The sequence below is a fragment of the Tenrec ecaudatus genome, chromosome 12 (genome assembly GCF_050624435.1).
Source record: "Tenrec ecaudatus isolate mTenEca1 chromosome 12, mTenEca1.hap1, whole genome shotgun sequence".
Classification (NCBI taxonomy): domain Eukaryota; kingdom Metazoa; phylum Chordata; class Mammalia; order Afrosoricida; family Tenrecidae; genus Tenrec; species Tenrec ecaudatus.
In genome coordinates, this window is record NC_134541.1 from 76,308,089 (window position 1) to 76,325,903 (window position 17,815).

At 37.5% G+C, this 17,815-nt stretch overlaps 1 protein-coding gene across 2 annotated transcripts in view; it reads left to right on the plus strand.

Moving 5' to 3' along the window:
* Positions 1 to 17,815, plus strand: part of PARG (poly(ADP-ribose) glycohydrolase) — a 155,889-nt gene that overhangs the window by 124,767 nt on the left and 13,307 nt on the right. For both annotated transcript variants that reach the window (XM_075564169.1, XM_075564168.1), the window contains exons 14-16: positions 101 to 179; positions 1,559 to 1,667; positions 7,433 to 7,538. In XM_075564169.1, the coding sequence (XP_075420284.1) occupies positions 101 to 179; positions 1,559 to 1,667; positions 7,433 to 7,538 (294 nt within the window). The remainder of the gene's footprint in view (positions 1 to 100; positions 180 to 1,558; positions 1,668 to 7,432; positions 7,539 to 17,815) is intronic.

Sequence of the window (17,815 nt, forward strand, 5' to 3'; positions counted from 1 at the left end):
TTACTCTTTAGAAGGGTATATTTAGAAAATGTGTTTTAGAAGACGTGTTTTAAGGAAAATTTTACTAAAAAACAGTAGTGTGACAGATGATTTGTTTCAGGTACTGAACAATACAGTGATTACACAGGCTATGCTGAAACATACCGCTGGGCCCGGAACCATGAAGATGGGGGTGAGAGGTAAGTTGTACCTTACTTCAGTTCTGCTGGGTATCACCCTGGATTCACTCTTTTATCTACTATTACTTTAACTGTTAAACTTTGTTCTTAAACGTATTACAGATTCATTACCAATTAAAACAATATCACCCTGTCTGTGTACCAAAAAGAAGATAAAAACGAAAAACCTGTATCTGTTAGCTCATAAGGGTAGCGCTCTCTACACTTCTTGACCTCTATTCTGCCAGTGGGAAGCAGTGGAGGTTAAGTTCCAAATGTAATTAGAATAGGTTGTAATTAGAATGATTAGGTTAGGTAGATGGGAGAAGGCTTTGCTGGAACATGTGCCTAATTCCACAACCAGCTGTAATGAGTTTTGCTGTTGCCATCACACTAGCTCTTATTCAAATCTGTATTCATACTTATACCTCCTTACTTCTACACTGTTGGTTTCCTTTATTAGAAGTACATTTTTGCAGGAATGCTGTCTGAAAACTTGTGTTTTTGTACTATGGTGGTGGAACCAACTATTCGTCATGCAGTTCTTCTGTGTCACAAACTTACTTTTTGTAATACCTTCAGTTCCTCTGCTTTCCTTCTCCTTTTTTTTTTTGGCTTATATAGTTTCAGTAAACAATTATTTACATGGGTATTTGGACTGACAAAGGTTTCTACTGCTGTTCTTCAGTGCAAAATATTACTTGTAATATTTGTATATAAAGTTAAATTAAAAGATGAAATATTTGGAATTACACATTCCAAAATTGTCATCTCAACCAGACTTCCTCCTTTTCAAGGCAGTGTGTTATTATTTGGTGTGCTATCTTTGTCATTAAAAAGAAAAATTTTTTTTCAGTCAGTCAGCAATTGAACATAATACATAGAATGCTATGCTATCTATTGTGTAACCATTATTCATTCTTACTAATACTTCTTCTGGAAATAATTTCTAGGACAATATGTTGCAATATTAAAAACCTAGTGACTTAGATCTCTCAAAGCAACTGAATGCACTCTTTCTTAGACACAGATGTCATGTCTTTAGTGTCAAAGGAAGACAAAGGACTAAATTCCTTTTATTTGCCCCAAAAGCCCTTAACTTCTGAGACTCACTTAAGTGGTTTATTTGTGTGCACCACGCCCTATTATCTTGTCACTTAATAGCTTTTCATTTATTGTTTGACACTTGACAGATATGTATGTCTCTGAATCTAAAAATAAAATAGTTTTCATGCCCTTCTGTTTTGCTGAGAACTGTAAACACTGATTCTTTCTTTAATACTTTTTATCATTCCATTCTTTTTAATATTGCAAGAGTCTCAAAAACTAAACCCTGTGAAAGTATTGTCATTGTGAATGGCTATATTCATTTTTTGTCTTTTTCCTCTCTGTCCTGCTAGGGATGACTGGCAGAGGCGCTGTACTGAAATTGTTGCCATTGATGCACTACACTTCAGACGCTATCTTGATCAGTTTGTCCCAGAGAAAATCAGACGCGAGCTTAACAAGGCCAGTAACCTTATTTCTTAGTTCCACTGGCAGCTGTCATCTGTGTACTTCCATTTTATTAATGCTGAAATTAATGCTTTCTGGTCATTCTTACAGTGTCAGTAGGTCTACCAAGAGCTCTCCTGATTTAATGACTCTGTCAGTTTGTACAAGATGTACTTTCCATTTCGTAATTGTTTGATTACTGACAGCGGCTGCCAGATTTACTGCTGTATGATTTTAAACCCTACACTTGCACTTATCTCATCAAGAACATTAGCTGATTTTAACATTTAAAAATTTCTAGACCACATAGAAATGAATGATTCTTGAAAATATTTTAAGCCTCTGCAACATTTTTTCTAAAACGTATTCTATTTCTAGCCAAATAAAAAACAAGTAAGTCAAAAAGTCAAGCTAATATTCTTTATTTTAATTAACACTTGCAAACAAAAGAGAAATGTAAATTGTTTATTGATTTGGAGATTTTATTTTCTGTGACACACTGCTAATATAATCATTTTCCATTTATTACTGTTTTGCAGAAATATAAAAATGGGCATTTTTAGTTTATGTTTTTACTATTGTTAACCAGAATTAATAAACTTATCATAAAGTATGCTGATTAGGGGCCTTGCCAAAACATCTGAGATATTCTTCTGTTTGTTTAGTTCCTAAAATACTCCATAACCAATAAGACTGATCCAGTACTGAAAACCATTGGTTATAAGATTATTTATTAAAATGATGGGGTTTACGGTCTTGTATGGCTGCACCAGGGCTTAGATAATGGCAGCTGACTGGGGTGTACATTATTAAGGGAGTTGGCACTTTTAAGTCTACAATAAATACATTATCTGTACATCTTCTCCTTGGTTCTTAGTACTGGAGTAACTTGGGTGCAGTGCTATGTTTATCCCAGCTCAACAGTCTTGCCTTGAGTATGGTTAAGTGAAGTAACTAATCAAATAATAAAAGAACATTTTAATACACTTATAAAGTAGTTCATATTTTAAATATAATTTATATTGTTTTGTTTTTATTCCATTTGATAATCTTCACATTTTAATGTATAATTTATATATAATTTATTAGATTGTTTTCATGTTTGGAGTTCCCAAAGGAATCTCATAAGAAGTTTAAAGAATAATATGCTATTTTCCAAAGTTGAACTATATAACGCATTTTTTATTTTAAAAAATAAAAGTAATTGCTCAGAAAACCTATCCAGAATTGGTATTATTTTGGTTAATCAACAGTCTTAGATTTCTCTATCTCACCTGATTTTGAAAGTCTGATTTGCTTATATAAAATTATGTATGTATATTTTTTTACAAAAAATTAATTTGCTCTCATGTACATTTTAAATGCAAGTCTACTTTAATTATTCTAAAACTCTGTCTTAATGTAGTCATCTGCAAGCCCATAGGGTTATGATATAGCATATCAAGTAGACTAAGAAAATAATCTCTACATTTTCATCTGGTATTACTTGTCAAAAAAATTTCCATAGTTCAATCAGAATTGTACAGTTGCAACCACACTCAGTTTCCAGACATTCTTTTTGTACACGGACCCCTTGACATCATCTCCCCTTCACCACCCACTCCACCACTGAAACCCCCTTTCCCCGAAACCCTGGTTCTACTTGGTTTCTCTATAGGTTCATCAATCTGAGGTTTAATATACCAAAAACTTAAAGAGGGTGACCCCTAATGACTTAACACTTCTGAGATGCACCTTAATACAAACAAACAAAAACCAAACAGAACAATTCAAGCCAAAGATACAGACAATTTAGGAAACCAGATGAGATCCAGCATGCATCGTAAGGAAGATCTGCTGACAAAGTGTAACTGCTCTTACTTTTAAAAAAATTATTGTATTGTGTTTTAGGTGAGATTTTGCACGGCAAATTAGGCTCTTGTTTAAGAATTTTGTACAAATTGTTCCGTGACATTGGTTACAGTTTTCACAGTGTGCCAGCATTCTCATTGTTTCCATTAATCTAGCTTCCTTTCCTCTCCTTGACTTCTTATCTTTGCCTCAATATAAATATTGATGTTTTTCAAGAGTATAGTACTTGGAGCGGTATTGTTTATTTTATATTATTTTGTGAGCACTTGTGTCAATTTTTCACATGATCATTGATATTAGAAGCCATTCACTTAAGCAGGAGGTAGTTTGGAGAGGAATTCAAGAAAAATAAAATAAACCCCAAACATGTAAACTTAAAACCTGATTTTATTATTATTACTTTAATGGCTAAAGTATAGATTCAACATGTATCTCTAGTTCATTTGATTTTAGAAATTAACCACTGAGCAACAGTGAGGAGGGTGAGGGATCCCTGGTAGGGCTTGGTCAAGGGCAGTGTAACCGAGAGGAATTACTAAAATTTGAATGAAGACCGAAAATGATAGTGGGACAAGAAGAAAGTAAAAGAAATTGAAAAAAGAACAAGGAGGCAAAGGGCATTTATAGAGGTCTAAATACAGGCATGTACATTTATAAATATATATAATTTATAGGGAAATAGATCTGTGTACATATATTTATATGTTAAATATCAAGGTAGCAGTTGGACATTGGGCCTCTACTCAAGCACTCCCTCAACAAAAGAACACGTAGTTCTAATAACCTGGCATTCCGTGATGCCCACCTTCCCAACACAATCGCTGAAGACAAAATAGGTACATAGTAAATGTGGTGAAGAAAGCTGATGGTACCCAGCTATCAAAATATATAGCGTCTGGGGTCTTACAGGCTTGAAGACAAACAAGTGGCCATCTAGTTAAGATGCAACAAAGTCCACAATGAAGAAGCACACCAGCTTGTGTCATCATAGGTGTTGATGGTATCAGGTATCAGGCATCAGAGACCCAGAACAAAAAATCATCAATGTGAATGAGGCGGAGTGCGGAGTGGAGAGCCAAAGCCCATCTATAAACAATTGGACATCCCATTACAGAAGGGTCACAAGGAAGAGACGAGGCAGTCAGGGTGCAGGACAGCACTGATGAAACATACAACTTTCCTCTAGTTCTTAAATGGTTCCTCCCCACCCACTATCATTGATCCCAGTTCTACTCTACAAATTTGACTAGACCAGAGCATGTATCCGGGTACAGATAAGAGGTGGAGACACAGGGAATCCAGGACAGATAAGCCTCCCAGAACCAATATTGAGAATAGTGATACCAGGAGGGGAAGGTGGGGGAGAAAGGTGGAACTGATCACAATGATCTACATATAATCCCCTCCCTGGGGGACAGACAGCAGAAAAGTGGTTAAAGGGTAACATTGATCAATGTAAGACATGAAAAATAATTTATAAATTATCAAGGGCTTGTGAGTGAGTGAGGGAGGGTGAGGAGGGGGGAAAATGAGCAGATGATAAGGGCTTAAGCAGAAAGAAAATGTTTTGAAAATGATAATGGCAACAAATGTACAGATGTGCTTGACACAATGTATGTATATATTGTGATAAGAGCTGTATGAGCCCCCGATAAAATGATTTTTTACAAAAAGAAATTAACCTCAATTACAGTCTTTTTCCAAAGTAGTCTTTGAGCATAGATAAACCTTAATTCCTTATGAACATTCCATGTTCTATCACACTAACCTTCATTCACCTGTCCTGAAGGACAGAAGATGTTTTTTAAAGATGTCAAGTCTGGATATGTGTGAATAGATTAGTTTTAAGTAAGAGCAGTATTGAATAAAAATTATTTATAGAATGGCAGTTTGTATTTAAAAGACTTTGTACACAAAAAATGAATCTTTTAGAGAAATTACTGAAACCCAAATGAAGGCTGAACATGATAGTGGGACAAGAGGAAATAGAGGAAAGAGCTAGGAATCAAAGGGCATATATAGAGGTCTAAATACAGGTATGTACATATATAAATATATTTATATATGAGGATGTGGAAATAGATCTGTGTGCATATATGTATAGGTTTAGTATAAAGATAGCAGATGGACACTGGGCTTCCACTCAAGTACTCCCTCAATGCAAGAATACTTTGTTTTATTAAACTGGCATTCCATGATGCTCACCTTCCCAACACAATTGCTGAAGACAAAGTGAGTGCATAAGCAAATGTGATGAAGAAAGCTGATGGTGCCCAGCTGTCAAAAGACATAGCATCTCATGGCATGTGATTCCTGATGGAGTTTTGTCAACTACACTTCTGTGTCAGTTGATATATGATCATGTTCTTTTCCTTTTTTGTATTTACATAATGAAGTACAGTGATTGTTTTTCCTTTTTCTTTTCTGTTTTTAAAAATAATTTTATTGGGGGCTTGTACAACTCTAATCACCATCCATCCCTCCATTGTGTCAAGCGCATTTGTACGTATGTTGCCATCATCATTCTCAAAATATTTTCTTTCTACTTGAGCCCTTCGTATCAGCTCCTCATTTTTCCCTTTCCTTTCCAAACCCTCCCAATGATTGTTTTTTCTAATGTTGAACCATCCTTGCATACTTAGTATGACTCTCGCTTGACCATGATGTACTTTTAAAAATATTTTTTTAGATTCTACTGGCTTAGGTTTGATTTAGAATTTTTCCATTTATGTTCATGGGGATATTGGTCTTTAAGTTTCTATTCTGATCATGTATTTGCCTGGTTTTAGTATCAGAATAATACTCACTTCATAAAATGAGTTCAGGTATTTGCCATCCTTGTATATATTCTGAAATTGCTTGTGTAAGATTGTTGTCTTACTGTTTTTTAATAAATAAGATGAGACTGGGGTTGGATGTCCTAACCATAGTTACTGATCTAGTCTCAGTAATTTAGAGAGTGAATCTGAGAAAGCATACTAATAATTCTTTCCCTTGATGAGAAATAGTCATCAGCATCCTTCAAAGATAGCAGCAGTGTTTTAACAAGTGCCTTTCTTATAATTTAATGACCGTCCATGCAGTTGGCAGTTAAAACAAACCAAACTCACTGCCATTAAGTTAATTGCCACTCACATCTGCCCATTATTGTTGTTATTGTTCGGTGCCATCAAGTTGGCTTGGGCCCAGAGTGATCCTATGCACACAAAAAACCAAAACACTACATGATCCTGTGCTATCCTCACCATTGTTCCTAAGCTAGTGCCCATTGATCCAGCCACCATGTCATTTCATTGAGGAACTTACTCTTTTTCACTGCCCTTCCACTTTACCAACCATGATTTCTTCTTAGGCACTGATTTCTCCTGACATCATGTCCAGGGTAAGACAAAGTCATAAGACAGGGTAGAACTGCCCCTGTGGATTTCTGAGACTGTTAATCCTTACGGGAGTAGAAAACCTCTTCTTTCTCCCATGGAGCAACTGGTGGCTTTTTACTGCTGACCTTGTGGTTAGAAGTCCAACTAATTACCCATTGCCTTCTTTAACTATCTCTTATATTTCCATTTGCATTAATTTGAATTGGAAAAAGAACAGCCATATATTGGTTTAAGATATTTGATTTGCCCAGCATAAAAACAAATAAATGTTAGAATATATCAGTTCTTTCTTTCATCCATGGATAATGCCAAGCTTCTCTCTCTCTCTCTCTCTCTCTCTCTCTCTCTCTCTCTCTCTCTCTCTCTCTCTCTCTCTCTCTTCCCTCCCTTCCATCCACCCACCCATCCATCCATCCATCCTATTTTGGACCCAGTGAAAAAAAGGAAAGAAATGACATGAGTTTAATGATAGATACTGATCATAGAACATCAATAGGAAGGCTGCTAGTGTCTAACCACTCATGCGCTTTGACATTTTTATCTGTTCAGGCTTACTGTGGATTTGTCCGTCCTGGAGTTTCTTCAGAGAATCTTTCTGCAGTGGCCACAGGAAACTGGGGCTGTGGTGCCTTTGGAGGTGATTCTAGATTAAAAGGTGAGTTGTTATAGGAAGGATAATATCATTTTTATTGGGAAAAAGTCAGTTGCTTAAGCCAACGTTTCCATGTTCTGTCATAAAAAAATGACAGAAAGGAAAAGAATATTAGACACTACCTTTTTTTTTTTTACTGTGTGTAGTACAATAGCAGTCTAGGAGATGTGGAATGGTTTAAATTAGGAAATAGTTGATTTGTAGCAGATGTACACACTCGGATCAACAAAGGTATTGGTCATTTACCAGATCATGACATTCGCTTTTCTGTTTAAAGTATTTTAGAAAATAGTGTTGTATTATTATTTAATGTGATTGCCAAAGTACTAATTAGACAATAAAAGCAATGTTAAATAGCTAACTGGTTTTAATCATCAAACTGGATACCGAAAAGATCTCCCCTACTAATGGGCATAAGAAAAATGATTATGTTATAATTTACGCCTCCCCCCAAAATATTTATTATTTTTGTAAAAGTGACATTGACTTTTTAAATTCAGAAAAACATACGAACATCATCAATTTCCTGTTAACTTTTGGGTGGATAGCCTTTTGGACATCTCAGCCATTATTAAACATTAATTAAATCATACCATATACTATGTTCTCTAACTTACTGTTTTTGAGACCCCTACAGTCTCAGGGACCACTTTTTTTAAAAAATAATTTTATTGGCAGCTCTCACAACTCTTACCACAATCTGTACATGCATCCATTGTGTCAAGCACATTTGTACATATGTTGTCATCATCATTTTCAAAACATTTTTTCTTCTTGAGCCCTCGGTGATCAACTCATTCCCCCACACCCTTCTTCCCTTCCTCATGAACTCTTGATAACTTACCTTTTTTTTTTATGTCTTATACTGACTGCTATCTCCCTTCACCCACTTTTTCTGGTGTCCGTCCCCTTGGGAGGGAGTTATATGTAGATAATAGTAATCGGCTCCCTCTCAGGGACAGCTTTTAAGACTCAAAACTGTATAGTTACTGTCAACCTTTTAAAGTAACTACATCATTTTCTAATGCAGATATACTATGATTTGGTTGGTTTCCTTAATATTGTAATCATAGCACTGCAATGTGTAATTGACTATAAGTCATATATATTGATTTCTATAGGGTAAATTCCTAGAAGTAAAAGAATGAATTAGGATATGTCTTGTTTATATTTTGATAAACCAACCATGGAGTCTATTCCAGCTCGTAACAATCTATGTGTATCAGAGGAGAAATGTGTTCCCCAGAGTTTTCTGTTGCTGATTTCTGGAAATTGATCATCAGGTGTTTCTTCCTAAGCACCGTGGTGGACTCAACCCACCACCACCACCACCCTTTCCGTTAGTAATATGCACCTTAACCGTTAATGTCACGCAGGCACTCCTTTATGTTCACATGCTTCCTGTAAACTGACCTTCTGAAAGCCATTATCAGTTGATCTTCTCGGGCCATTTTTATTTCATTTGAAAATTACTTTTTTACCTCTCTACCCATTGATCTCTTTTGAGTGTTACTTTGATTTTTCACTGGCTAGTAACCAATCTTGTATATTAAGAAATATTAATCATTTAACTCATGTGTTTATAGGTATTTGTATGTGTTTGGGGGGTTGAATGGTTTAATTTAATTGTAGCTTATTTTGTTATTACCACACAAAATTAATTTCTATGCGTTACATTTTTTATGGCATGTACAGAAAAAAAGCTTTCCTCTACCCTTATTCTAAAGACTTTCTACCCACATTTCCTTTAAGTTTAAAAATAAAGACTGCATAGTGCTTTTCCCTGCTTTTTGAAATGGTCTAAATATAGAATTTCTGTTTTTTGTTTTTCATTTTATGAAATACCTTATCATCCTGAATTTGGTTGAGAAAACCTCTTTCACTCTGGGCTTATTGATTATCTGACAGACACATATTTTGTTTTCCTCTTAGTAAAATAAATGACTAAATTCATGCCATCAATTCCAAAAACGGGTCTGTCATAAACTGGTCATTTCTGATGGGCAATTTGTGGAGCTTTTAAGTGTATTGGTTACTTTTCATCATTTTATAACATAAAAATCTTTCTCTCAAATTGGACTTTTGCTCCTAATATCAAGCGTAGTATTCAGAGATTTTTATTATGTCATTTATTTGATCAACTATTCAGATTGTTTTAAACTTTGAAGTAGCTTTTTGACAACTCCCTTCCCTTCATAGTGAATAATCATTAAAACTAAAATATAATGTAATTTAGTGGGGGACTAGTAATTAAGAATGTTAATTTTGAAAAGTAGAATATTATATAATGATTAAAAGGCATTGCATAAATATATCTGTTTACATGGGATAATATTCTTGGAGTATTGCCATTTATTTATATGGCATATAAACAACTTTTAAATTTCAGCTATGGGTTTATAATAGCGCACACAATGCTGAGGTTCTCTGGATTGTATTTACATGCAACCATATAGTCACTCCCCACCCCACTCCCAATACGCTCTCATTCCATGTGTACATTCTTTTCTTCTTTTTTTAATACTTATATTTTGGGGTCTCTTACATCTCTTATCATAATCCATACATTCACCCAGTGTGTCGAGCACATTTGCACATAGGCCGCCATCATCATTTTCATAGCATTCTCTTCCCACTTGAGGCCCTGATACCGGCTCCCCATTTCCTCTCCCTCCCTGCCCCGCCTACCCTCCCTCATGAACCCTTGATAAGTTATAAATTATTATTTCCATGCCTTACATTGTCTGCCTTCACCCCCTCACCCACTTTTCTATTATTTGTCCGTCTCCCTAGGAGGGGGTTGTATGTTGATCCTTGTGATCGATTCCACCTTTCTTCCCCTACCCTTCCCTAATCCTCCTGGTATCTCTATTCTTATTATTGACCCCGAAGGGTTTAGCTATCCTGGATTCCCTGTGTTGCAGGCTCTTACCTGTAGCAGTGTGCATGCTTTGGTCTAATCTGATTTGTAAGGTAGAATTGAGGTCATGAAAGTGAGGTGAAGGAAGTACCAAAGAACAGAGGAAAGTTGTGTGTTTCATCAGTGCTATACGGCACCCTGACTGGCTCGTCTCTTCCCTGTGACCTCTTTCTGAGAGGCTGTCCAATTGTCTACAGATGGGCATTGGGTCTCTACTCCATGCACCCTTCCACCATTCACCTTGGGTAAGGTTTTGTTCTGGGTCTAAGATGCCTGATACCTGATCCAATCGACACCTCATGATCACACAGGCTGGTGTGCTTCTTCCATGTGGGTTTTGTTGCTTCTGAGCTAGGTGGCTGCTTGTTTATCTTCAAGCCTTTAAGACCCCAGATGCTATATCTTTTGATAGCCGGGCACCATCAGCTTTCTTCACACCTTTACCTATCGAATGCCGGATTGTTAGAACAAAGTGTTCTTGTATTAATGTCCATCTGCAACCTTAATTCTTAACCTATAGATATGAGTACATAGTTCTATCCCCCTCGTTATATGTGCATTTACATATGTACATGACTGTATTTAGACCTCTATAAATGTCCTTTGCCTCCTAGTCCTTTTCTCTATTTCTTTTTACTTTGCTCTTGTCCCACCAACATGTTCAGCCTTCATTTGGGTTTAGTAATTCCTCGCTGCAATATTGCCCTTGATTAAGCCCCACTAGGCATCCTACGACCTCCCTTCCATTGATTTTAGTTCACTTGTTGTTCTTTTGTCCCTGGGTTGATTCAACCTACCCCCTCTCCATTTCTCCCACCTCCCCTTCTCCCGTATCCCCCCAGAACCATTGGTCCTATTCTTTTCCTCTCTGAATTATTCATCTCGCCTATCTTATATAGATAGACATGTAGATACATTAATAAGTGCAAAAACCTGGCAAAGCCAAATAAAACAAGGGAAGTCAAACCCAACAAAACAATAGCAACTACAACCAAAAACAAAATAACAGTAACAATAACATAAAGAAAGTTGCTGACAAAAATGGAAAAGCCTATAAATAGTTCAAAGTCTGTTTGTTGGCCTTTATGAGTGTTTTCCAGTCAAGTATGATGGGGTGCCACACTGTTATCTCCAAAGTCTATTTTGGTATTCCACAGAGGTTTCATCACTCTTCTCCCCCTGCTGCTCTGCTACATGCCCTCAGTTCCTTGCCCCAGCGTGATGGAGCCAGACCATGCACTGTTCCCACCCTGTGTCTCTAGACCTGTCCCCCACAGCCCTACGGTCCTCCCCGTTCATTGTCTGTTCTGAACAGGAACACAATCCTTGGGGCTTGGTCGGTCAGGATGTTCTTTCTTCCCTCTCCATCCTTTTTGTTTCTCCCGTGTGCTCTAATCTGATGCACCCCTCTCCCCAAACTGTAGCCCCAGTGCTGTCCTCTGAAGTGCATTCTTCTGAGTACGGGGATGGTGTGTCCATATAGATGGGATTGGGACTGGCCCCACAGACCTCTCTGTTGGTTCCCTGGTATATGCTGGTATGTTGTATTCATGTCTTGGCATGTCGGGTTGAAGCCTGGTCTCTCTCTCCCTCTCCTGTGGAGATATAAACAATACCCTCCCCTTAGGGTGGGTTAGTGCCTTGCTCCCCTCCTACCTGTCTTCTTTTTTTTCTCTCTCTTTCTTTCCCCCTCTTTTTTAGTTGGTTGCCATATGTATCCCTGGGTTGGGTTTGGCCCCTGCCATAGTTGCTGGACCTCACCCCCAGGGATGTATGTGTATAGTAGGTTTTCCCCTATGCCCCGTCATATATATTTTTTAAGCTTAACTCAGTGGACTCATGTTGTATATGCCCTTTTGTGCTTGAGTTACTTCACTTAACATTGATTTACTCCAGTTCTTCCCATGCGACTATGTGCTTCATGCGTTCATCGCTGCTTGTCAGGGACCCGTAGTACTCCATTGTATGGATGTACCACAGTTTTTGATCCATTCGTCTGTTGATGGAAATCTGGGTTGTTTCCAACTCCTTGCAGTTGTGAACTGTGCCGTGATGAACACTGGAGCACAGATGAATGGCCATGGTTTGTTTCTTGCTTCTTCTGGGTCTATGCCCACTAGGGAGATTGCGGGCTCATATGGTAGCTCAATCCCCATCTGTTTTAGATATCGCTAACTTGATTTCCTTAATGGCTGTACATACCTACAGGTCCACCAGTAGTGGACGAGAGTTCTTGTTTCAGTGCAGCCCCACCACACTTGTTACTTGTGTACATTATTTTCATGAGTATTATTTACCAAAAACAGGGTCAAAAACGAACTGTGATTGACTCTCTGGATGCTATATATATTCTTTTTATATGTAGTATCCTATTTTTTGTAACCAAAATAATCATCAGAATATTTTTTATGAAAGAACTAGATGGTGCCCAGTTAGCACTATCAACCACTCTAAAGATGCACATGACAATTACAAATATGAGAGAATGTGGGAAAATGTAATATTTCCATTTTTATTTTTAAAATATCTTGTTTAATGTAGGCTCTTAGAATATGCTCACTGCCATTGAGTTGATTCAGACTCATAGCAACCCTTTAGGATGGAGTAGAACTGCTTCCTGGGATTTCCAAAGCTATAAATCTTAATGAGAACAGATTGCTTCATCTTTCTCCCTTGGTGCAGCTAATGGATTCAAACTGCTGACCACACAATTATCAGCCCAATATATAACCCACTACACAACTGTTGGTAAATAACAGGAATCATTTATGAGGTCCGAGTTAGAATGGGTAAAGAATGTGTGGTAAATTGGAGCTATATCTGACCACCTCTGGTTTCCATGTTGCCACAATGCAGGGGTCAGACATGCCTTCACTCCCCTTCTTTACCCTATTTTGACACCAACCATTCCTCCCACTGCACTCTTACTTTTTTGCTGGGTCCAATAATTCATTGCAGTAGCCACATAGAGCTCACAGACTATATTTAAGATTAAAAGGGTTTGTTAGGGGAGTTAATACCACGAGTCAGAATCGGCATACAACTAGGATGCAATTATTTATCCTCAGCCAGCAGCTAAGTCTCTCTCAGGGCCTCAGTCTCTCAATGATGTGGGCATTTGCCTCCATGAGCCAGGAAGTCAGCCAGCCTTAATAAATGTTAAGTTGCTACTCCCCTGTGGTCCCAAAGGCTAGACTATAGAATAGAATAGGAGATACTGGGGAGTTAGTGGACTTAAAGTGACTTTGGATTTTTTTTTAACTGTCTGGGAGCTCCTGATGATCAATTAGGTCTAGGAATTCTTGTATCTTCTCATTAACTTTGTAGTTATTCTTCAATTTGTAGCCCAATTTTTAAGATAAAGAAACTAAGATTTGTAGAGAGTTTAAGTAAACCTACCAGAGAAGAAAGAGTTGCTAACTGTTAGAGCCAACCTTCCTACTTGGCCCTTCCTTGCTAAAGAACCACTCCATGTTCTTTTCTAACATGCTGAGTGATTGCTATGTGCTTGTCATTGTACTAAGTGTGTTACTTTTGTGTTATAACTCAACAGCATATTCGGTAGATTTTTGTTTTTATTTTGATAGGTAAGACACCAAAATACAGAGAGGTAAATAACTAGCGAAAGACCCTGCCGATAACAAGTGGCAGAGCCAGGATTTCGTCCCAGGTTGCCTTGGATAAGGTCTGCGCTTTGGGGCATTCAATTCACATTGGTTTCATGTTCTAAATCTAAACCCAAACCAGGGAGTTGGTATTCTACTGATGGTTGAATGTTTCAAAGATAAGTGTATTTTTTTGGTAGGTGTATTCTTAAAAGCAGGCCAGAGAACCAAAACTTAGGCCCAGGTGGTGTCTGCCATCCCCATCCCAAAAGAGAAGAAAAGGATTGATGCTGGGCAAGAAAAGTGATCTGACGTAAACTGAAATAAGGTTCCTTGGGAGCTAAACTCTTTGAATTAAAAATAAAAGCCCATACTTGCCCCATTCTTCTGAACTAACTGTAGCCAGAGCACTGATATGCTCAGATTCCTCCGAAATCCCAGTTACCAGGGTCCCTTTAGCAGCTTTCACTTTCCACCTAAAAAATCTCCCCAGCGTCTCCTGAATAGTTGGCCTCAAAATTCCAGTTCTTTTCTGGACAGAGCCTTTCTTTGGACATGGTAGATATTTAACTAATATTTGTGAACTAATAAGTGAATCACAGGATTCAAAAGAGGATGTGGAACAAGGGATATAATTGCTGCTATCAGATGGATCGTGGCTAAAATCAAACAATACTAGAAAGATACTTATGTTTTATTGACTATACCAAAGTATTCAGCTGGGTGGATCATACCAAACTGTGGGTAGGTTTGAGAACAGGAATTCCACGACACTGCATTTTGTGCTTCTGCAGAACCTGTACGTTGACCTAGAGCAGTTCTCAACCTTCCCGATGCTGCGACCCTTTAATACAGTTCCTCATGGTGTGGTGACCCCAACCACAACATTATTTTTGTTGCTACTTCATAACTATAATTTTGCTACTATTATGAATCGGGCAACCCCTGTGAAAGGCTTGTTTGACCCCCCAAAAGGGTCACGACCCACAGGTTGAGAACCGCTGATCTTGAGGCAGTTGTATGAACAGAACAATGGAATGTGACATTATTTAAAATCAGGAAATGTGTGCATCAGGATTGTATCCTCTAACGATACTTGTTCAGTCTCCTTACTGAGCAGATTATTGGAGAAGCTGGATTATACGAAGGGGTACCCCAAAAACACTGGATTTGCACTGGGCAGAGCGGAGGTTTCATAGTATGCATTTTCCCCCTATGTTATCATCAAGCATCCCTCTGAGTTAGTGTGCCCAGTGGTATCTCCTGGGATGGTTCTCTCTGGCCACAGTGAATTTTTTTGTAAAAGCAGTTTCTCTCCAACCTCATTTTTTGTCATGGCCGATTTAAGAGAACAGTATGTGGCCATGAAATTTTTTTCCTGCTTGGGAAAAATGTTGCAGAAACTGTTGTGTTGTTGAACACAGCTTAGAAGGGCAGCACTATGGGGAAAATTCAAGTGTTTGAGTGGTTTTCTCATTTCAATAAAGGCAAAATGTTGATTAATGACAAACCTCATTTTTGACGTTACTCAACTTCCTGAATGGGGGAAAATGTCGACTCATCGTACATTTAGAGTTTGTTCCACCAGGTCAGAGTGTTAATCAAACTTTATATTTAGAGGTTCTGTAAACCTGTAATACTGTGTGACAAAAAAGGCCTGATTTGTGGCAGATGGGGACTGGTTTTGCTACCACAACAATCCACCTACTCTCGCAACCATCTCTGCACCGGTTTTTGGCAAAACACAGTATGCCTCCCTTCCCCGTGCACTTTACTCACCAGCCCTCACTCCATCCTCCTCCTTTTTGTTTCTGTGAATGAAGAGGGACATGAAAGGACAGCGATTTGATGGCATAGAAGAGGTGAAGAAAAAAAACAAGGGAGGTGCTATCAGCCATCTAAACAGATGAGTTTGAAAAATGTTTCCAAGAATGGGATCGCAGATTTGACGAATGTATTAAGGGTAATGGAGAGTACTTTGAAATGGCATAAGGTTGTTTTGTAAAAAATATTAAACACCTAGCTTTGAAGAAAATCCAGTCTTAGGAACTGAGACACCGCCCCTCTATCAGTCTCCAGGCCAATCTGCCTACATACAGATACAGGGTGGCCGCAACATGAGGAACTGTATTAAAGGGTCGCGGCATTAGGAAGGTTGAGAACCACTGCCCTAGAGCGGCAACAAAAAAAGGAAGGCCCTCAACAACATGATTGACACAGTGGCCGTGTACCATTGGGCTCAAACTTAAGAACATTTATGAGGGTGGTGCAGGACCAGGTGGTGTTTTGTTCTGTTGTTAGATAGGTTTGCTATGAATTGTAACTGGCTTGATGGCACATAACAATTTTTTTTTCAAAATGAAGATGCTAATAAATTTTGGTGGGGGGGGTTGTAAAGACTAAATGAGTTAGTATCTATAAATCTTGAATTGGTATGTGTAAAACTCTTAAGTCAGTATTGAGCACAATCTAGTAGCTCAGTGTTAGCAATTGTGACCATTATTATATGTTAGTGGTCTTAAACCATACCTATGGTATAAGTGTCCCTCATTTTACCTGCTTTTTTCTTTTTTGTTCATTTGTTGGCACTAGGACCCAATGGATTTTTTCATTTTTCGGGTAGTCATAAATATTTATATTTTTCTCATAGCTTAGCATTAATGCCACAAAGAAATTTAAAACTGAGCTCCTTTACAGGTCAATTTAAGTCACTGTTTTGGCATCTGATTGAGCTTGCACTAAAATCGATGCTTTTAGATGAGCCTTTGAGTCAGTCCACACCCAGTTAGATCTGTGGTTTACCCTCTAATCTGTGATGCAAGAGCATTTACTTAAATCGGACCTGAGTCTCTAAATTTGCAAATTTGCAAAAAACTTGAGAATTTTATAAATTGTGCAGGTCTGATTTTTCAAATTAGGGTGTTTCTAAAATACTAATGTATCTAGGGCCAAGGTTAGTTTATCTTAGTGGAAATCTTGTATATTTATAATATAAAATCCAGTGTAAGGAGAAAAAAGTATTTTAAATATATATATATATTTTTATTTTAAATATATTATGGGATTCTAGCGTCTGCAAAAATCTTTAGAAATTTCTGATTGAACCCCCTTAATGCACAGCTCAGAAAATGAGGGCAAGAGAATGCAGTGACTTAACTGAGGTCAGAGACCTAGGGAGTAGCAGTCCTGTTGTACATGTTTATGTCACTTTGTGCTCAGACAGAAATGAATATAAAATCAAGAATGTAATCTGAGTTCATTTTACTGTGTACATTTCTCTTATTAGGATTAAAATCCAGCCTCTTTGAAAGCTCTATAAAGCTTAACTCTAAAAGTCAGTTCATAGTGACAAATGGTCTGTGGAACATTTTCATTAAAATAAATACTATAAAGAGATACGTTTTGAATTTTGTATTGATATTGCATTTTCATATGTAACAAATGACCAGCAAGCTAATATTTTTGTACGTAAGAAGGAAATAGGACTTAAAGGCACTTTTTCCTTTCGTTTTTTTGTTGGTATAATTTTTAAGTAGGTAAAGCTTCTAGCAAGTACTTACTTGAAGTAAGCAATAATACCTCTTAGTAGAGGAGAATGATGATTCATTAGTTTCCATTTTTACATGTAAGTTAGATTAATAAGAAACCTTTTAAAATTGAATGGACTGGAGCTTTAATGTTTGTATAAGTTGGTTGAGCAGTTTTAATTAAAACCTATCTCTGTCTTGAGATTAATTACTTTCAACCCTCTGAGA